General features: G+C 40.5%; 1 protein-coding gene across 1 annotated transcript in view; it reads right to left on the reverse strand.

The window, feature by feature from the left end:
- NR3C2 (nuclear receptor subfamily 3 group C member 2) overlaps positions 1–22,473 on the reverse strand; it is a 372,850-nt gene that overhangs the window by 30,016 nt on the left and 320,361 nt on the right. The window contains exons 7-8 of the mRNA XM_012535563.3: positions 8,808–8,938; positions 2,983–3,140 (exon numbers count right to left, since the gene is read on the reverse strand). Coding sequence (XP_012391017.1) covers positions 2,983–3,140; positions 8,808–8,938 — 289 coding nt within the window. The remainder of the gene's footprint in view (positions 1–2,982; positions 3,141–8,807; positions 8,939–22,473) is intronic.

Below are 22,473 nucleotides of genomic sequence, written 5' to 3' on the forward strand. Positions count from 1 at the left end.
AGAGAAAAGCTTTGTGACATTGGCTTAGACAAGGATTTCTTAGCTATAGCCAAAAGCATAATTCATAAAAGAAAAAAATAATCAATTGGACTTTATTAGAATTCAAAATCCCTGCTCTGCACAAGACACTGTTAAGAGAATGAAAAGATAAACCACGGCCTGGGAGAAAATACTTGCAAGTCATATATCTTATAAAGGAATTGTACCTAGAATATATAAAGGAGTCTCAAAACTCAACAATCTAATTACAAATGAACAATCCAGTTTTTAAAAATGAGCAAAAGAGGTGAACAGATACTTCAGCAAAGATGGTGAATAAGCACAAGAAAAGAGCATTAATCATGAGAGAAATGCAAACTAAAACCACAGGGAGACATCGCCACACAGCTATTAGAATGGCTACAACTAAAAAGACTAATGATACTGAGTGTTAGCAAGGATGTGGGACAATCTGAACTCACACACACTTCTCGAGGGAACGCACAATTGTCCAGTGACTTTGGAAGACCGTTTGGCGATCTCGTAAACAACGAAAACATACCTACCCTATGACCCAGTCTTCCGCTGCTATTGACTCAAGAAAAAGAAAGCAATGTCCACACAGAGACGTATACACGATGTTCAGTGCAACTGTATCTGTTAGTAGCGCCCAATCTGGAAACAACCCAAATGTCCATCAATAGGTGATAGGACCGCTGAACTGTGAAATATCTTCATGATGGGACGCTAGTCAGCAATAAGTAGAAATGAAGTACTGATATATGGCAACAGCATAGATGAATCCCCAAATAATTACGCCAAGTGAAGGATGCCAGCTACCAAAGACTATCTACTGCATAATTCCGTGTATATGAGACACTAGCATATATAAACTAATCTACATTGCCAGAAAGCAATATGGAAAGCACCTGGGGAGTAGTAGGTAGCAGGAAAGCTTATGGATAAACAACAAGGTCCTACTGTATAGCATAGGGAACTATATTCAATATCCTGTGATAAGCCATAATGGAAAAGAATATGAAAAAGAATATATATATATGTGTATAACTGAATCACTTTGCTGTACAGCAGAAATTAACACAACTTTGTAAATCACTTATACTTCAATTAAAAAAAAAGGCACAAGGAAACTTCTGGAGTGATGGACATGTTTGCTGTCTTGATTGTGATGATAGTTTCATGGGTGTAGACATGTGTCAGACTTCTCACATGGTATGCGCTAACTAGGTTTGGTTTATTTTGTATCAATTATACCATAATAGAAAAAATACTAAAAAGACATTGATTTGCCTTGGGGGATTTTGCAGCAAGTCATCATTTATGATTTGGCAACTGTTCACTGAGTTCCTATCTTGTGCCAAGCGCTGTGCTGCACTAAAAACAAGCCAGCAGAGGACCACCGGTGCAGCCTCCGAGGGTTTCCACTGTCCTACTGTGCTCAAGGCACGGAGATCCCGAAAGGCTGTGGATACACAAGTTTTAACTTCTATTGTCAGTCTCATTACATGTAAATTGCTTCAAAATGTATCCTCTCTTTTCATATGCTGTGATAACACTTACACACTCCTTTTGAAACTGCGCCTGTGCCTGCCCAATCATTTGCACAAACGACAGAATTCATCAAGAGAGAATCACACCTGCTGTTCCTCCGCCCCCAGCCCAGCTCCACTAAGAAGGACTTTCAAGAAAACCAACAGGAGCGAGTAACTGTGCTGCTTGTTCTCGGGTAGATGGTCCTGCGCCACGGTCTAGTTTCCTTTACTTCCTCTTGTGAGGGCTATGGATAGCATCGTTTGCTGTGTTCCCCAAAGTCCTGTAGACCATCATTTCTCATCCCTGAGATTTTCTATTAAGCCATGCTTTTAGGCCACTAATAATTAGCAAAACTATCTATCGCTCTATTCACCTTGTGGAAATTTGACTCTTATTGTATGAAACGTTCAGAGAAAGCAAGGGCCAACGTGATACGCACAGGGTCTTCAGTGTAGAAACCCTGGAAAGTGACATTCTTTTATCAACCAATCCACAAGGCCATACCATTCCACTGGCATAAACAAATCTCTAAAGGATGAACCATTATTTCAGTAGTAATACCATTATAATATTGGTCATCAAGCCTGTCAACATTGTCCTTAACAATACAGAAGTACTTGAAAAGGGGTTTCTTACCCAAATTACATGGGCTGAACTTGGGCAATAAATTTTCCAAAAGAAAGTAGGAAAACCTTCCAAATATAAAAAAGCTAAATTAGCATGACCGTGTAGAACTTTTTTTTGAGCCAGAACTAGAGAAACTGCTTGCAAAATGAAACAAGAAGCATATTTTAAGTGACATAACAAACCAAGTTATCCAAGTCAGTATTTTGTAGAAACTGCCAACCACCACTACATCTGTAATTGAATAAATTAGAAACCAGCTCAGAATTTACTTTCCACATTTACACAAGCCAAGAAAGGTGACTCCTACGAAGAATACTGAATATAAGATTCAAAATTTGGCAACAAATGAGATGATCCCAGCTGGCCCTGGACCACTAATAATGTTTTTGAAAGATTGGGTTATTAGATTAACAGTTGTAGAAGATGGACTCTATTTATGCAATGTTAAAGCAAACATTTTCATTAACCAAACAGTTCCTAAATTGCAAGCAGAAATGGGAAACTTGATCTGACACCTGTAGCAAATCTGAGGGCCTTCCCTGGCCCAGAGCTCAGGCTTTGCCACCATGGTGCACATTTCTCTTACACTCCGCTCAGGAGGGAAAAGAGCCACACTTTTCCCTTTACATGAAGTTTGTTTCAAAGGTATTCTGAAGAAACGCTTCTTTCCTCCTGAGTTTTCAACTCTTGCTGCCTCCCGTGGATAACTTACCCCTATTCTTCCCAAAGCCTTGAGAACTTTCTCAGCTCTCCAGTTGCTTTGGGTCCACAGTGTGTGGCTGTGGATCCTTCATTTAACAGGCACCAAGAGGCTCTACTTACATCATGCATGGAGTCCAGAAGCTTGGTCAGTTGGTAGAACCTCTGCCAGCTCTGCCCGGAATTGTTGGGACACTTCGTTACCATCTTCCTCAGTTCTTTGATGTAATTTGTCCTCATTTCTTCAAACGCAGCCTGGCTTTTGAGGCCATCCTTTGGAACTGTGTTGAAGGAATACCGACATGTAAGTTCCCAAGTTGGAAAACAGCTTTAGCGTCCTCATAGTCAAATAGCTTAGACTATTTTGAGGTCATGAGGCTCACACTTTGAGATTGATATTGAATCTCAATGATTACATTTATGAATAAACATGGCAGCTATATGACGGTTAACCTTTGTACACACACATATACAAAAGAATAATAACTGGTTTATTGGGTGTACGTTATAATGCACTTTGTTTATATTAGCTTGCTTAATCTTGACATCAGTCTTACGCCATAATCATTATGTTATTCTCATTTTACAGATGTGGAAACTGAAGACTGGAGGTTTAATCACTTGCGCAAGGACACAATAAATACATGGTAGAGGAAGGGTATAAACTTAAGTCTGTCTGTTTCCAAAGCCTGTCTCTTAACCACAGTGCTATACTGTCTTGTGGTCTGTCATCAAAGTTTTTATGAATCCCAACTTGCCAATACCTCAGACATAGGAAAATATACTTTGATTTTCCAGGACAACTGGAAGAGCCACAGACAATCTAAGCTGGGGCTGGAGTTAGAAAGCAACATCTTCATATTCCAGTTCCAATGTCAAAGACACTCGGGGAAACCTGACATCTACCAGGGGCAAGACAGTGTGTGGCAAAGAAGCACTTCCCATCCTCTTTGTTCCGAGAGCACATGACCACCGAGGCACTGTCATGTGACTGCCCAGACCTGCTGGCAGGTCTGTGCACTGGCTTGTGTGCGTGACGGGTAACAAAACAGTGCTCTGCATACAAGGCAAGATCAAAAACTTTCGAAGAAAAGAAACCACATTCATCATTATCTTCGATAAGATAGAAAATTAAGGGTTATGTTTTCTTCTTTCTTTGTATGGAGTGGCTGGCTTTCCTAATGAAACAAAAAACATCTCACTAAAAATAATACTTTGAAATTCAGCACCTGGTAGGATACGAGTGTTTCTGTGACCTGAAAGGAGATGCTCTTTCCCAGGACACATGTGAACACACTTTATGGAGAAGGGGGTGCACCAGGGTCTGTGTTCTGCGAGGAGATGTAGGGCAGAGTGTAAGCTACAGGTGTCCCCTTTGAAAATCTACTTACATGTTTGCTTTTGTTCACTACAGCCAATATGTGCTTATGCTTATGCTTTAACTCTGAAAAATCAAATCGCTTAGAACTTTCCTTTTTGGATGATGAAGATAATAAAAACTCAACTTGTGATAATAGAGTCTGAAATTGCTCTTACTCTCACTTCTTAAGTGCACATCCTATTTGCTAATTTACAATAACTGGTATAAATAATAACTTATTGGGCCATCAGCTCTTTAGAATGGCTGAATATGTTTTTGAGTGTTACATGCAACCCTGGGAGCCGGAATACCACTGTTTCCAAATAAACCTTGTTGTCCTGTATAAAGATACAGATTATCTTGCAAATTAACTTCCCATATGATGTTAATAATCTTCTCCTTGAGTTTAATTGTTGAGGCTTTTGATTTGTCGTTTATCTAAGTCTAATGGCCACTGCACAAATTCCTGAGGCTGCCACAATATTAGTTGTGGTTTAAAATATTTGACATTCACGTTCAGAATGAAATATCATCCATTATGTGACAGTTTATTTTTCTTTGCAATTAAACCCTTGTTGTAAAAGTATAAAAAACGTAAAGCAGGATGGTAATAACCAGGACGTTAATAGTGAAACTACAGATCCACTTTCTACCAAACTTTAATGTTAACCCAAAACGTTCCAAAAGAAACTGAAAGTTTGCAAGTAAGTGCCTACACTGCCCACCCACAGATAAACATTTATTTTTTTAAGTTTCAAAATGTTATGGAGTAAACCTTTAGTTTTTCAGTATAGATACTCATGGATGTCATACCTTAAAAAATTATCTAAAATTAGAATGGAGTGAATACATTTCACAACTGTATTTCAATGCTATTTGGTATAGCTACTAAGATTAACCGAAAGCCTTCATATTTCTGATACCTGTGTTATCAAAATTCTCAAGATTATGAACAACTTGTATCAAATATTACTTGTATTTTACTGCTGTGACTGAAATATATCGTACCAGTTTCCCAGCCAGATATTTTAGAAGTTGAAACAAACCCACAAAAAAAGAGAACTTAGGCAAAACCTCAAATTTTGGAGGTCTGCCCGGATTTTCTGAATTTACTTATTAAATGCAGCAGGGCTCCTGGAAATCATCCAAAATCTATGGGCTGGAGAAGAGCAAAGAGGCAACTGGGTGGGAAGATGGTCTGCTTTCCTCTGTGAGCAAAAAGAACATGATCTTCTCTTGATGTCATTGCTTAGAAACTTTCCTGATACACTGGACATCAGGTGTGTCATTTAAGCTTCTAAATAAGAAGAAAATTTTTCATACGTTGTATCACAGGTTAGCAAAATAGGCTTGCAGTAAAATAAGCTGCAGTTTAAGCTGCAGTAAAATTCTTTACTTCTGTTCTACTTTTTGCTTTTGCTTTTTCTGCATCTACAAAAATCAGCCTTGAATGTACTGAGCTACTTGGAAGCTAATAAATTAATTCAGGGAGCTTCAAAGTGATATCAGAATTGATTATAGGCTGACTGATTAAATGGATGTAAAAGGATAAGACACCAATTACAAGGAGTGGTCAAAGTTTACAAAGGATTAGTATCACACGCATTTTAGAAAAAAATTAAATTATATCACCCATCTGATATATATATATATATTTTTTTTACATTTTTCTAAGAGTAATGATTAGTGACATAGCTTGGAAAGGGGAATAAAATCACTGTCTCTGAATTTCAAGAGTACATTTCCAGGGAATTCCCTGGCAGTCCAGTGGTTAGGACTCCGTACTTGCATTGCTAAGGGCGTGGGTTCAATCCCTGGTTGGGGAACTAAGAGTACATTTCCAAGGTTACATTCCAGAAAGAATAAACTGGGAACCTCAGAAACCTTGAGGAACACTGGAGCAGGGAGCTAAGCCTGGTTCCACTGACCCTGCGGACAAGGGGCTGCAAACACAAGCTCCTGGCTGTGAGCTGAGTGTTCAGGGAGGAATGGAGGGACCGGTGGGGCCCGCGGTACACTGGGGACAGCATGGGCTGCCCTGCACAACTGGTCAGTGAAAATCAAACCAGACAAAAGGCCAAAAGCAACCTGAAAAGCCTTGCCGGCCAAGTGAAACACAGCTGGGAAGTGCTGACCCCACCTCCCTCCCACAGCCTGCTCTCCCTCCAATCTCCCTGCTGCCCTCACCTGTCACGGCCTGCTTTCCACTTCCTGCTTGGGGCAGAGCGGGAATGGCTGCGAGTGAAGGCCAAGGCCCTGGGTTTGAGTCCTAACTCCCCAAGGAGGCTGCACAAGTCACACCTGCATGCCTCCATCCTGTCCACTTTAGAACGGAGGGCTACCCATCTTGCAGCGTTAAATTAGATCACAGACAAAAACTCTGGAACCTGAGAGGTGTTAAACGGAGGTGGAGCAGGTACGGATCCGCATCTGCCACTGCCTCCCTGCTTCCTGTTCTACCCGTCTCAGGCTTCAGTCTTCCCCAGACCCAATCCTCCCTTGTGGGAAACAGCACCTCTTCTTATCCATTCCATCCTCAGTGCTTGGCTGCTGATGCCACTTCCTTGCACGCGACTCTACTGAAAACCGCCCCTTCTCCCAAGCTGCTGATTCCTGGACCAGGGGGAGGGCTGGCGGCATCCTGGATGCTCTTTTCAGCTTCCAGATGGTCGCTCAACAAACTCTCCTCCTTTGAAGTCCTCGCCACTCACCCCGGCGTCCTCGGCATTCAGGACATTTCTCTGTTTTCTCAGTGGCCCACAGCGCTTGGCTCTGGGATTTCCTCTCCATCCTGTCTCTTGCCGTCATTCCCGGTCTCACCCTCATCTGATGGGAGCTTCCTCAAATTCCTTCCCCTCTGTTTGAAAAGGCCTGTGCCCTTCCTTGACTGTGGAAGAAGCGCCCAGCATCCTTGCCAAGGCTAATCCTGCCCTCCCTCGTCTCTTCTGGCACCGTCTGCCATCGACTTCTCTCCTCTCATGCTTGGTTCCGGGCACCTAAAAAGGCTTCCCATCCATCTGCAAGTCCCTGGCTGTCTGGCACCTGCCTGATGCCCAATGGTCAACCCCACTAGGCTTCCTCTGTCAGTCTTCTCAGCTTTCCCTGGAAGTGATGCCATTAGTCATGCCGCTTGGGAAACCTTGAACTCTTGGCACCTTCCCAGTTCCCCTACCTCCCTGACAGTTCTGTCCCTGTCCCTCAGCCGCTGCAATCCTCCTTTCCAGTAGCTCAACGGCTCTTTCCTCTTCTTTCTGTGTCTCGGCACCCCACTCGCCATTGGACTTTCATTTTCTACAAGGATAATTGCAAGTTTATATCTTGATACCCAAACCTGTCTTCTGAGCTCGAGTCCCCCAGTTTCCCCCTCTTTCAGCCTCTCTATGAGAGGCTACCTCTGACAATTAGCCCATCCCAAAGAGAAGTCATTTTACGCTCCACAAAATCTGCTCCAAGTCCTGACGTGAACGCATTTCTCTTCATGGTATCACTGCCATCTGAGTCACTTCGCTGCACTCAAAACCTAGGTCACTTCCGACCCAGACTATTTTTATTTCCCCTTCTTGTCAGTTGCCAAGGTCAACTCTGCAGTGTGTCTTGAACGCGTTTGGTGCTGTCATCATAGCATCCACCATTATTTTCCAGGCTGTTATTTCAACAGCCTCACAGCAGGTCTCTAGGCTTCTAGTCTGGCTCAATTCTCTGTCTGGCTTGGCCTCTCTCCCTCCCTGTCCCATTCCCTCTCATCCAGTTTACTGTCAGATACATGTTCATAAAGCCATGAAGGATCCCTTTGGTCATGTCACCCTACTGCTCAGAGCCTTTGGTACCACACTCCCCTGCTCGCCTAACAGACACCAGTTGTCTTCAACAGGTGGGAATATTCCGGCCATCTGCATCCCAACCTAATTCCCCACTTCTCCCCAATCCAATACCACCTGATGTGCCTTGAAAAATTTAGTGGATACAGAAATGAGATAAAAAATTTAAAACATTAACAGGCAAAACAATTCCCGAGAACTAAGTGCTATTGCATGGGTCTGCTTCCCACCCTGCCACGCTCGCTCGTGCTGTGCTCCCCAGCAGGAAGGCCAGCTCCTGCCTCAGATTCAACCCCTCATCCTGGCAAAGCTCTCTGAGTTGCAGCTTCACCACGAATCCCTCCCTGATACCCAGAACTGAGCATGCACTTCTCTTCTCTGAGCCCCCAGAGAAGAGCCCCCTCTTTATCTCCATCACGGTAGATAATCCCTTTCCACAATGTATTAAAACTACCTTGGAATTTATCTTACGGTAAAACTCCCTGAGGGTGGAGACTGTGCCTCATTCATCCCAGTCGTTCCTGAATTGCCCAGTCCCACCATACACATAACAGACACTTAACAAATCAGATGGATGAAGGAATCAAGGCAGATGCTCTACCCAAAGCTTCATACTCTGCAATAACTTAGTTCATCTGACACCAAAGCCCTCCGCCCACCTCCTCCTGTTTTTTTTTCATATCGACTCCCTGACCCTATAAATAGGCAACTCTCCTAAAGGGGAGATGATGTGACAATGTAGGAGAAGGGCCAGGTGGGTGTCAGTTTACTTGTGCTCAGCAGCAGCAACACTTTCATGACGGTGTATTCCTCAAAGGTGAGCTGCAGCCGGACAAACTGAAGGCTGATCTGGTGCATCCCCTGGCAAAGCTCATACATGGCAGACTGGTGCATCTTCTCTCTGCAAAGGAAAAGCAAAGATGTCTGAGAAGGCAATGTCCACGATCCGACCCAGACTGGCGGCCCAAGGCAGCCTGATGAGAGATCTGGGTCAGAGCTCTCATTTGCTTTTGGCTTCAACATGGAGCAGAGGTGTACTTGCAAGGCAAGTCAGCTGCCTAGCACGGTGACTGGTAAATGGCTTATAGACCAACCCTGTCAGGCTGTTGACTCGTCCATTGGGAGAATGTGTCAGAAGCACCGAAACCAACCTTTCTCAAAGCGTGCCGTGATTTCATTTTACGTCAAGAGTGACAACAAGTGATGGTGGCGTGTGTGATCGTGAGACTGTCCACCAAGCAGAGAAGGTGCTGTGATGTGGGGGGAAGCCTGGAGATGCCTGTTCCTCTTTGGCCAGTGATCCCAAGCACTTACTATTTGGAAGGGCTGTGTTAGATGCTGTGGATGCAGGACAGTGATGAATAGTCTTATTTCTACACGGACCCCTTTACAGAGGTCGTGAAACGTGTCCGTTAACTCTTTGCAGCAGCACATTTCAAAAGGGAAATCAGACAACATTTTAAAAGATTCCTCAAATGGAATCTCTCCAGTACAGGGAGAAAAGTGATATGGGAGTTTGTGTGATACATACACGTGTCCATTTAAACAGCCAACCAAGCTACTTTCTCCGCCAAATCCAAGTGTTTCCATAAAAATCCTCATGCTTTTACGACAGAACTCATTATTTTCTCTTTCCGTGAGAAGGAAGTAAGGCATCATTTAGTTGTTCAGATGTTTTTCCTCAAAGTAATAATTCTTTTGGGAGGCCCTGGATAAGTACTCTGTTATGATGACCAGAATGAAATTAGTAAAAAAGAGTTTACTAGTGAGAAATGGGAAAGGACTTGACAAAGGCTATAGACACAGAAAAGGAGGTCACGATGGCCGATCTATTTCTATGCGTGACCGAACCAGGTGGGTGTCTGTAGCAAAGCAACCCTGCGACACCTCTTCCGGATGCACTCTTGGGTTCAAATGGCAAAAATCTCTTTTATCCCAAGTCTGAAAGACATTTGTAAAAAACCCATAATGGAACACATAGCATTTTGCTTGGTATTATTGCTATATGTCTCTCCCTTCCCATAACAGGCTAAGAGATATTGTTATCATTTTTTAAATTTATTTTTTTATTGAAGTAGAGTTGATTTACAATGTTGTTAATTTCTGATGTACAGCAAAGTGATTCAGTTATACATATATATATATAAATTCCTTTTTATATTCTTTTCCATTATGGTTTATCACAGGATATTGAATATAGTTCCCTGCGCTATACAGTAGGACCTTGTTGTTTATCCATCCTATATATAATAGTTTGCATCTACTAACCCCAAACTCCCAGTCTATCCATCTCCACCCCTCTCCCCCTTGGCAACCACAAGTCTGTTCTCTACGTCTGTGAGTCTGTTTCTGTTTTGTAGATATGTTCATTTGTGTTGTATTTTAGATTCCACATATAAGTGATATCACATGGTATGTGTCTTTCCGGGAGCTATTTTTAATTAAGGAAATATTTTTAAAACACACACACATACACACAAACACACACACACAGAAAAATAGCAGGAGCCTATGGACCTACCATGCAGAATTAAGAATAAATGCTAATATTTTTGCCGTATTAGCTTTAGATCTTTATAAAATAAACACGGCCGGGTTGACGCCCGCTCTGTCTCCCTCCCTGTCCCCATTCATCTTCCTCATTGAAGAAGTGAACCACTCACTTTGGGAGATTATTATTTCCTCTCAGATGTGTATACTTTGCACACACGTATGTATTCATAAAAACAGCACACAGTACTGCTTGGTTTTACGTAAATTTGAAAATAGATATGCATATCCTTCTGCAACTTATTTTTATTCAACGTTGTGATTCTACGACGTATCCATTTTCATACAGGTAACTCTAAGCAAGGACATTTTCCCTGCTGTGAGCTTCATCGGTTTGAATACATCACAGTTTACTAATCCATTCCACTCCGGACGGACACTTGGGTTTGTTTCCACTTTACGAGTATTACAGATGATGCCCAAGGGACATCCTTGGGCACTGCTCTAAAATACAGGACAAAAATAGAACTGCTGAGTCATAGATGTGTGCACATCTGCTGCTTTCATTCCAACCAGTAAGAGATGATATGTCCTTTTATTCCACATGCCATGAATACTTGTCATTAACCGATTTGAATTTTTTTTTTTCCGCCATCTGATGGGGGTTGAAAAGGTTATCCCACTGTTGCTTTTATTTGCATTGCCATTATCACCAGCAGGCTGAAACATTTCTTCACATGTTTTCTGACCATTTGGGTTTCTTCTTTGATGATTTGTCTCTTCATATCTTTATCCATTTTATTTAAAGCTTTTTCCCCCTCCTATCACTAATACCATCTTTATTCATAATATTTTTTTGCCTTAAAAATTTTGTCTGATGATCTTTCCTTAGTCCCTCCCTCCCTCCCTTTCTTCCTTCTTGTCTCCTTCTTTTGCTGTCTCTTTAGAATTTGCCCGGAATGCCCTTTTAAAAAATCCCTTGTTTACAAAGTTCCCACATAATTATATATCACACATGTATCTTTTAAACAGCAAAAAGCGCGATTAAAAGAATCTGAGAGTCTTTGTATTATAATAGCTCAGTTTAATCTGTTTTCATTTATCATGATTACTAATATACTTGGCTATTTTTTCCACCATTCTAACTTTCTCCCCTCCTTTCGTTCTACTCTCCTTCCTTTTATTACATGGATCCAGCTTACAAAATTAAAAAAAAAAAAAAAACCTCTTTGCTCATCTATTGGGATTTAGAAGATACACATTCTATTTTTACTCTAAAAATAATTATCAAGTTATGAACTTGCATACTTAAAAATCTAAAGTTAATCAATAGCTTTTCCATGAGAAACTGAAAAGATGTCGAGTACTTTATCTTTGGTCCACTGCTTCCCATCCTGCATCTTATTCCTCCTTAGTATTTAAATTTCAACTTGTTTTCAGATCACCCTTGAAATCAGTCTGTCTCTCTCTCACATCTACACCCCATGTCTGTTTAGAGTTACAAACATATTTCTCTCACCACTGCTTTTTGCACTCCACTCCGTACTACTGGGTTCAACTGGGTTCTTGGTTTGTTTTAACCCAAACGATCATCGGTCTCCAAGAAGCATTTTATTCTCCCCATGATACCAGCAACAACAACAAAAGCTAACATTTGTACAGTGCTTTACAATTTAAGAACTTCCATAGAGCTGGTCCCTACATCTCTGCAAAGTAGGAATTTGTGTTAATTCCCAGTTTTACATATGAGAAGCCTGGATTTAAGCTATCGGGGTACGCACTCATATATATATTTGTAATTCTTTCAGCAGCGGTCAGTTGCTGAATGTTCAAATCTTTCAGTCTTGATATGTTTGAAAATGTCTTTATTTCACCTTTATTCTTGAATGATAGTTTTAACACATTATAGATTTCTAGTGTGACAGGTAATTTCCCTCAGTACTTTGAAGATAATATTCCATTACACCTGGTCCTTCACTACTGCTTTTGGGAAATTTCTTGTTAGTCTAATTGTCATTCTTTTAAAGGTAGGGAATTTGCATCTTCTCTTTGGTAGCTTAAAAAATTTTTCCTCTGTTTATATTTTTAAATTAAAAAAATTTTTAAATTAATTAATTAATTTATTTTTGGCAGTATGCGGGCCTCTCACTGTTGTGGCCTCTCCCGTTGCGGAGCACAGGCTCCAGACGCGCAGGCTCATCGGCCATGGCTCACGGGCTCAGCCGCTCCGCGGCATGTGGGATCTTCCCAGACCAGGGCACGAACCCGTGTCCCCTGCATCGGCAGGCGGACTCTCAACCACTGTGCCACCAGGGAAGCCCCTCTGTTTATTTTTGATGCCTGCAGTTTCAATATGAAGGACGGAGGTGCAGACTGATTTTTATTTCTCTTGCTCAGGACTCAATGTCCTTATTTGACTTGAAGATGCAGGTATTTCTTAAGTTCTGAAATGGTCTTAGATATTGTTTCTTCAAACATCATCCCCACCCCATTCCTGCTTTTTTCCTTTTTGAACACCTGTTAGCAGTGTGTTGGACCATCTCACTGTCTTCCACATTTACCTCCCTTTTATATTTTCTTTTTATCTGTCTGTACTGCAGACAGATAAATAGATAGTTCTCTCAGATCTATTTTCTAATAATTTTTTTTCCTTTTCTGTGGGCTAATCTGTTTAATGCCTCCAGTGTTTTCATTTGGATGTTTTTAGTGCCTGGGTGCCTAGAAATGCTCTATTTGGTTCTTTCTCAAACACTTCTGTTATTTTCCATGACAGACTTCTTACTTTATGGTTACTACATCCCCTTCCTCTAAATTATACCTTACCTATTCTATCTCTAAATACTTTTAACATGTTTATTTTATAGTTTCTTTCAAATGTTTTAAATTCATTTTTTGGGGGGGATGCTCATATGCCTATCTAACATGCATTATTTTGGTATATATTGTTTTCTAGGTGAATCCCAGGGGCGCTGTCTTGTGGAAGGGACTCTACAGGAAGTTTCAGCATTTATAACTATCAGGGTACAAGCATTTCACTGGATCTGCCAGTTTTGATGCTAATTTCTCAGCTTAAATGCTTTTTGCGAGACTGCGTTGTTTAAATTTCAGACTGCACACTTGATGTGGTGCAGGCTTGTATTTCTTATTTCTTTCAGCTTCCTTGCTATGTCCCTGGGCTGGCTGGCTTGCTGGGTTTTACTGTCCTTGTTAGTAGACAGTGAAATCTTTGCAGAGCCTGGCTTTTGGCAGGGGGCTCCATTTCATGCCCTGGTCTTGCTGGAGTCTACATTCTTGCGTCCTGTTCCTGTTTGTGCTCTAATGCACGTCCCTAAGGCATCTTTCTACATCCAATAGTCTGTGGGCCACCTGTAGCTTTAACTCCAAGTTAAACCACTCTAGCTGTGAATTTCCTGTTCTTAGACCTGTTTTTTTTCTTTTCTTTTGAACTTGGTTATATAATTAAGATTTTTTTTAATGCAAAATTTCTATGTGTTCAGAGGGGGAAAAAGGCTCCGTTCACTACCACCATTCTGATTGCTAACTATAAGCATCTTAAAGGCAGGATCCACGTCTGACTGACCTCTGTGAACGTCAAATAGAGTCTGATAGGCAAGTGCCATGTGTCAGTATTTGCTCAAAAGTGTTTCATGAACGAATGACAGAGAAGGAAAGCCTAAAGGAAAGAGGACAAGTGAAAGCAACAAAATGAACTGCAGACACACAGATGTGCAACTGAGGATGATGATTAGAGAAAGGGAATACTGAAAACTTACAGAAAGTAAGATCAAATGGCTAATGAAATAGATACGGTATTTGTGAAGTTCTCAAGAAGTTTCTCATACTACCAAATGCAAAACCGATAGCTAGTGGGAAGCAGCCACATAGCACAGGGAGATCGGCTCGGTGCTTTGTGACCACCTAGAGGGGTGGGATAGGGAGGGTGGGAGGGAGGGAGACGCAAGAGGGAAGAGATATGGGGAGATATGTCTATGTATAGCTGATTCACTTTGTTATAAAGCAGAAACTAACACACCATTGTAAAGCAATCGTACTCCAATAAAGATGTTAAAAACATTTTTTTAAATTAAAAAACAGGGAGAGATTTAGATTGTAAAATTGGTGAAGTGGCTTGCAAATCTGGACCCCTGTGGAATATAACACAACACGCATTTGAAGCTGTGTGGTTTAGTAAGTGCGCTCCTAAGCATTTGATCCCTTCCTCTCCCTTGTGCTGGAGGCAGAACAGGCATCCTTGGCTTTGCCACAGCAGGGCGTAGAGATGCACGGCCCATTGGCCCCTCAGCGTGCTGGCTTTGGGAGCCCGGCATCGTGTCACTTCTGAGATCCAGGCTTATCATGTGTGAAGTGGGGAATTAACACGAATTCCTACTTTGCAGAGATGTAGGGACCAGCTGTATGGAAGTTCTCAAATGATAAAGCATGGTACAAATGTTAGCATTTGTTGTTGTTGCTGATATCATGGGGAGAATAAAATGCTTCTTGGAGACCAATGATCATTTTGGTTAAAACAAACCAAGAAATAATCAAATTCTTCTTTTTGTTTGTTTTTTAAATAATTTCTTAGAACCTACTCATGATTGTGGGTAGTTTTTTTTTTTCTTGCGGTACGCGGGCCTCTCACTGTTGTGGCCTCTCCCGTTGCGGAGCACAGGCTCCGGACGCACAGGCTCAGCGGCCATGGCTCATGGGCCCAGCCGCTCCGCGGCATGTGGGATCTTCCCGGACCGGGACACGAACCCGCGCCATCGGCAGGCGGACTCTCAACCACCGCGCCACCAGGGAAGCCCGATTGTGTCTTAATAAATTGCTGTCAGGCACACTGAAACCTCTGGAGGAAAGGCAGTGCATTTTAATTAATTAATTAATTAGCAGCGATGAGTCTTCACTGCTGCGCACTGGCTTCCTCTAGTTGCGGTGAGCAGGGGCTACTCTTAGTTGCAGTGCGCGGGCTTCTCATTGTGGTGGCTTCTGTTTGTTGAGGAGCACTGGCTCTAGGCACACGGGCTTCAGTAGTTGTGGCACACGGACTCAGTAGTTGTGGCTCGTGGGCTCTAGAGCGCAGGCTCAGTAGTTTTGGCACATGAGCTTAGCCGCTCCGCAGCGTGTGGGACCTTCCCGGACCAGGGATCAAACCAGTGTCCCCTGTGTTGGCAGGCGGATTCTTAACCACTGCGCCACCAGGGAAGTCCCTAATCAAATTCTTAAAATGACTTTTCAGGAAAATAAGACTGTGTTCTTGCTGTTATTTCTATATGCAGGATGTAGTAAATAAATCAGGAGAGAAACTGGAGAGGATTCAGATTTTCAGGAAGGCAGGCGTGACTTGCCCAGAGTAGAACATGAGAATGAAATGCCTCTGTGTCAAAGTGTTTCTGTTATCAGATGTGTTAGCAAAACATCCACACACAGATGAAAGGTTATAAAGAGAGACCTCAGGTTCCACTTGAAAACAGATTATAAGGTTAATGTGTAACAACACACCTAAAAATAAAAAGCACTTTTTTTTCACTTCAGTAGGAACAGCATCTCTTTAACTCTTTCTTGAGAACCTCTATGGTTTTCAGAGCTATTACTTACGGAGTGCCTACCATGCCCAAATTTAGATTTCCTCTTGCTAGTTCTCATAATGCCTTGTGCAGAATCATTCTCATGTTCATGACAAGAAAATAATTTAGGTATATGATGTAGCCATGGATCTAAACCCAGGTTTTTTACTTCAAAACTCATGCCTTTTCCTCTCTCCATGCTGCTGGCTCAATCATTTATAGCTCTTTCCTCCAGAGTATCTCTTTACAGCTATAAAGAGATATTTGGAACCTCAGATGTTTTGCTATTACATTCACTCATTTGTTTATTTTTTGCTCACCATTATGCAGTAAGATGTTGTGTTTTTCAAATTCCATTGCTGCTTCGACTGCATGAAATTGAGTTCTCTAAATGAAGAGTACTGTGTCCTCAATATAGCTTAAAATTTCAAGAAAATAGGCCATCTTAGAAACACATTTTACTTCACATCATTTTTGCACAATTAGACTAAATGCACAGGAATGCACATCCAAAGAAGCTGAAATAAGGACAATCTTTTTGGCATGATACTGGGATTAATTCTGCAACATTACTTCACAGAAATACTCTTCTTCGCGACATGCTTTTATTCATTTAATAATCTTACTTCATTTTGAGTAAAAAAAATGTAACAATACCTTGGTATTCCCAAGATTACCTTGGGAAAGAGATGAAATTTGTATAATGTTTCTAGAAAGTAAAAGTAAACACAAAATTCACTCTTAACAGTGGGCTAATATAAAGGCAGTAGGATTTTTTTTTTTTTTTTGCAGTACGCGGGCCTCTCACTGTTGTGGCCTCTCCCGTTGCGGAGCACAGGCTCCGGACGCGCAGGCTCAGTGGCCATGGCTCACGGGCCCAGCCACTCCGCGGCATGTGGGATCTTTCTGGACCAGGGCATGAACCCGGGTCCCCTGCATCGGCAGGCGGACTCTCAACCACTGCGCCACCAGGGAAGCCCTAGTAGGAGATTTTTGAGATAGGAAATATCGTTGTATTAAAGCAAACATCAGACCTGAAAAACTGACAGTCATCAGTCTCTACTTCTGTGGACATGTCATTGATTTATAAATATCATCTCATTTGCAGGGACAGCATAAGCTCCACTTTTAAATAAACACAACAACCAAAATGGTCATAGAGATCCAGTTCCAATTCCATAGACCTTGGGTTAAAATCCATGAAAACGACAGTTCTAAAATATTTTCAAAGACACTCTTCAAAAAAGAAGAAAAAAGAATGAAAGAAACATTTCAGTAGTTTTGTCATTTTCTTAAGCTAGCAAACCAATTTTATTCACAGCTACAACTTCAGCTGGTCCTCTCTTAGGACGTGTTACACTAAACTGCAATCATATGATCATTTGGAAGTAGTTTTAAAATATTAAATTAAAAGAATCTAATGTCTCTAAACCTGATTCACCTGGAATAAAAGTGAATAATCAAAGAATTAGAAAATACTTTTTTTCCTGGTTTTTGAGAGAATTCAGGGTTGGAATTTATTCTCATAATAAGAGTGAGAATTAGAAAAAGGCCCATTAAAATCAGAGTGGGAAGGGCATTCACAATTTAAATGATTTGCATGCTAGTTGCCTGCTTTTGACTTAGTAGCTAAACGATCTGAACAACTTGTGTATCTACAGGACCCATGCGCTCTTGCCATTATTATATGTTAACAGTGTTGCCCTCCTTCACATTATGAGAATAGTCCACTGAACCTATTGGCCAATGGCTGTCAGAAGGAACACTCCTGTTTCAGTTTTCAAGTACTGGCTTACCAAAACACTACTAAAAATGTATTTGAAAGTCTTAGCTGTTCAGTTTTCTGGAGGTCCATATTGGAGGTAGCTGATTTAGGAAATTATTGCCCCAAACTAAATACATTCCTGGAATCATATTCATGTTCTACTCTGATAGAAATAGACATTTGATAAGCCCAAACCACAACACATTCCAGGTTATGGGTACCATAGGACTCAGGAGCTCTAAGCATTAGCCTGAACACCTACAGGGACACCTCATGCTATGGCCATCTACAAGGAGAATGCAAGCTAACTTCAACTTAAAGAATCTCTGCAAGAACTGAAAGCAGGCTCTTGAAGAGATATTTATACACTCATGTTCATCACAGCACTATTAAAAATATCCAGAAGGTGGAAGCAATCCAATGTTCACTGATAGATGAATGATAAAGTGTGGCATATACATACGATGGAATATTATTTAGCCTTAAAAAGGAAGGATAGTCTAACACATGCTACAACCTGGATGAACCTTGATGACGTTATGCAAAGTGAAATAAGGCAGTCACAGAAAGACAAATACTGTATGAGTCCATTTATCTGAGATACCTAGAGTCGTTAAATTCATAAAGACAGGAAGTAGAATGGTTGTTACCAGGGGTTGGGAGTAGGAGGGAATGGGCGCTTGTTTACATAACAATGTAAATGTATTTAACATTACTGAACTATACAGTTAAAAATGGTTAAGATGATAAATTGTATGCTATAAGTATTTTATTGCAATTAAAAATTTTTATATCAAAAAACAAAAAATATTTCCAAATTATATGACAAATAAAGGGTTAATGTCCAAAATATATAAACAGCTCATATAACTCAATATCAAAAAACCAAACAACCCAATTAAAAAATGGGCAGAAGACCTGAATAGACATTTTTCCAAAGGAGGCCATCAGGCCATCATGGCTATAAGGTACATGAAAAGATGCTCAATGTTGTTAATCATCAGAGAAATGCAAATTAAAACCTCAATGAGCTATCACCTCACAGCTGTCAGAATGGCTATCATCAAAAAGACCACAAATAACAAATGTTGGAGAGGATGTGGAGAAAAGGGAACCCTGGTACACTGTTGGTGGTAATGTAAATTGGTGCAACCACTGTGGAAAAAAGTATGGAGTTTTCTCAAAAAAACTAAAACTAGAACTACCATATGACCTGGCAATTCCACTCCAGGGTATATATCTGAAGAAAATTAAAACACTAATTTGAAAAGATACATGAACCCCAATGCTCACAGAAGCACTATTTACAACAGTCAAGATATGGAAGCAACCTAAGTGTTCATCAACAGATGAATGGATAAAGAAGATGTGATACACACACACACACACACACACACACACACACACACACACACACACACACACAATGGAATACTACTCAGCCATAAAAAAGAATGAAGTTTTGACATTTGCAACAACATGGATGGACTTGGAGGGTATTATGCTTAGTGAAATACATCAGACAGAGAAAGACAAAATACTATATGATATCCCTTATATGTGGAATCTAAAAAATAAAACAAACTAGTGAATATAACAAAAAAGAAACAGACTCACAGACATAGGGAACAAACTAGTGGTTACCAGTGGGGAGCGGGAAGGGGGGAGGGGCAAGATAGGAGTAGGGGAGTAACAGGAACAAACTACTATGTATAAAATTGGTAAGACACAAGAATATATTGTACAACAGGGAATATAGCCAATATTTTATAATAATTATAAATGGAGTATAACCTTTAAAAATTGTGAATCACTGTGCTGTACGCCTGAAACTTATATAACATTGTAATCAACTATACCTCAGTAAAAAACGAATCTTTGCAACCCATAATCCTACCTGCTATACTTCGATAGAGATTAGAAACTAAGATTTGTGTTTAATTATGTAACTTCTTTTTGGGTTTAGGCTTTTCATTCATTCTTCTTCTTTTAGAATATATAAATTATCTTCTTCCTCCTCTGTTTTTACTACTTGCCTTTTGCCTTTTTTGTGTTTTGCTGCATTTTTAGTCTTACTGTGTCAGTGTTTTTATTGCAAGCTGTACTAAATGCTTTTTGAAAGCAGGAAGAGTGAAAATTCTTTAATAAACCATAGTTTTAAAAATCAGTCAGAAACAGCTCCTTAAACGCCTGTCTTCTGTAGTTCTGGTATCCTAAGGGGGAAGGGAAAATAGAACTACCTTTATCACTCCTTTCTCTTTCCAAGAACTCACATTTAATAGATGAAATCCTTTCACACTGGCTGATTTCATAAATGCCAAAGCACAAGAGGTTCCTAACCCTTCTACATATGGGAGCCTAGGGAAGGTACAGTGACATTTAAAAACTTAAGCTCCTTTAGCAATACTGCACCAAACTGTACCTGTCACCCAAACACCTTTTAGGTGTGTAAGACATCACTTTACTTAGTAAGGAACTAGAAAAATAAACCTTTGAAATATTTCACTTTATCCCTTGAATCCAAGGGCTATCGTATTGTTTAATCAAATAACAGGCAACTCTCAGCACCTGGAAAGTCTGTGTCCTTCTTCTGGATACTAAGGCGCATATCTTTCTATGACTGATTCTTGTACAGTGCATAGGTCCAAAATTACATGAGTGCTAAATAAATACCTGATAGCTACAGAGAACAGGGAAATCCAACAAATTTCACAGACTTCGCTCTTCAAATATAGATATAAACAAAGAAAATTAGTGCTCATTCAGGGCTGAACTCCTTGAAATCTCTGGAATCTCAAGAAGAAGCCTCTTCATAAACCTGTTTGCTAACATGTTATTACTTCCATCAATTGCCCCAGGTGTAGGGGTGTGTGTGTGTGTGTGTGTGTGTGTGTGTGTGTGTGTGTGTGTGTGTGTGTGTGTGTGTGTGTGTGTGTGTGTTATACAAGGCTGGAATGCGTGCAGCGATAGTGTCAATCTTACAACAGAGAATTAAATAATTTGAGTGGTGTGGTACACACAGATAATCACAGCAGATCTGCAGGACCAGACCTTACATATGATACTGCAAGCTACATTTTTATGTATGAATAAATCTAACATCTTGTTACATGGTCAGTGTAACAGATGGTGCCTGTCTGAAGCTTGTTATTTTCCTAGAAACAGCATGCAGAAACAGTCCTTTTTTTTCAAATCTTAATTAGAATAAAAATGACCTCAATTTGAGCATTCAAATTATGCCAGTTTATGGTTTTTATTTTTTTTCATAGTCTTACTAGATTTTTCCTGAACGGACAAACAATATATATCTGTAGGAGGACCATTTTTCTAGTTGCAGTTTAGATGTCTGTTCATTTTTATAGTACTTACATCATTTATTAACAGGCAGGGCAGAACTCAGCTGCTTAAGAATCACTGCAGAATGTTGTTTGTGGTTTGCTTTACTGGACAGATGAGCCAGAGGGAGTGGTACCCAGTGATCTCCATAACATTCATGTATTCTCTATTAATTTTACATCGCCAAGTCCAGTAATAGTTAAAAGCTAGTTCAGTGTTTTGTTTGTTACCTTAATTGATGTTCCAGAAGGGATACGTTTCATAGAACTGCCCTCGACTTAAGCATCACAATTTCTGCTGACTTTAATGGATGTTACACAGACCAAAAGAATATGTGACAATTGAAAAATCTAGAAGCAGCCTGGTTATACAACAACCATAATTTACCACAGATGGTCCTAGAAATCTAGAAATGTTTAATCTTTACCATACATTTTATCTATAGTTTTTGATAAAACAGTCCTTTGTACCTTACCTTTTAAAATACTCATAGAGTCAGCACAGTTTCTTTTGGGTACAGGACACATGTTTTTGGTAGAGGAAAGAAACATGCAGCCATAACCCACTGTGAAAGTTCAGATTTTAGAGCAAGTTAAATTGGGGGTATCTGTGATAAATCGCATGACAAAAATGTTTTGGCTTGACCAAAGGTTTAATCTTCGTATTCACTGCACTGTGAATTTCCACAGGCCAGTTACAGTATAATTCATTTTAAAAAGTCCTACTAAATAGCAGAGGGATCTATAACCAATCTCTTGGGATAAACCATAACGGAAAAGGATATAAAAAAGAATGTATATATGTATAACCGAGTCACTTTGCTGTGCAGCAGGAATTAATACAACATTGTAACTCAACTATACTTCAATAAAATATAAAAATAAATTACAAAAAGTGATTTCTAAGCAACTTTTCATGACACTACCCACTGTGTCATGGGTAACTCAACTATTGTAACTCAACTATACGTCAATAAAATATAAAAATAAATTACAAAAAGTGATTTCTAAGCAACTTTTCATGACACTACCCACTGTGTCATGGGGGACACACCTGTTTCTGAGATGTGTGACTAAATACCTCATACTAGAATAACGTAAGGAACCCAGCCAAGTGCAGAATGTTTACCAGAAAAATGGCTCACCGTCTATTATCTATACCACGAGTGGGAGCCTTTTGCACGGGCAAACAGGTGAATACTACTGGCACTGCATGCCTACTGACAGCAGCCACTCTAGCAGGGGAACAGAGCCTGGCCTGATTATTCCCTGGACGTGT

The sequence above is a fragment of the Orcinus orca genome, chromosome 4 (assembly GCF_937001465.1).
Source record: "Orcinus orca chromosome 4, mOrcOrc1.1, whole genome shotgun sequence".
Lineage (NCBI taxonomy): Eukaryota > Metazoa > Chordata > Mammalia > Artiodactyla > Delphinidae > Orcinus > Orcinus orca.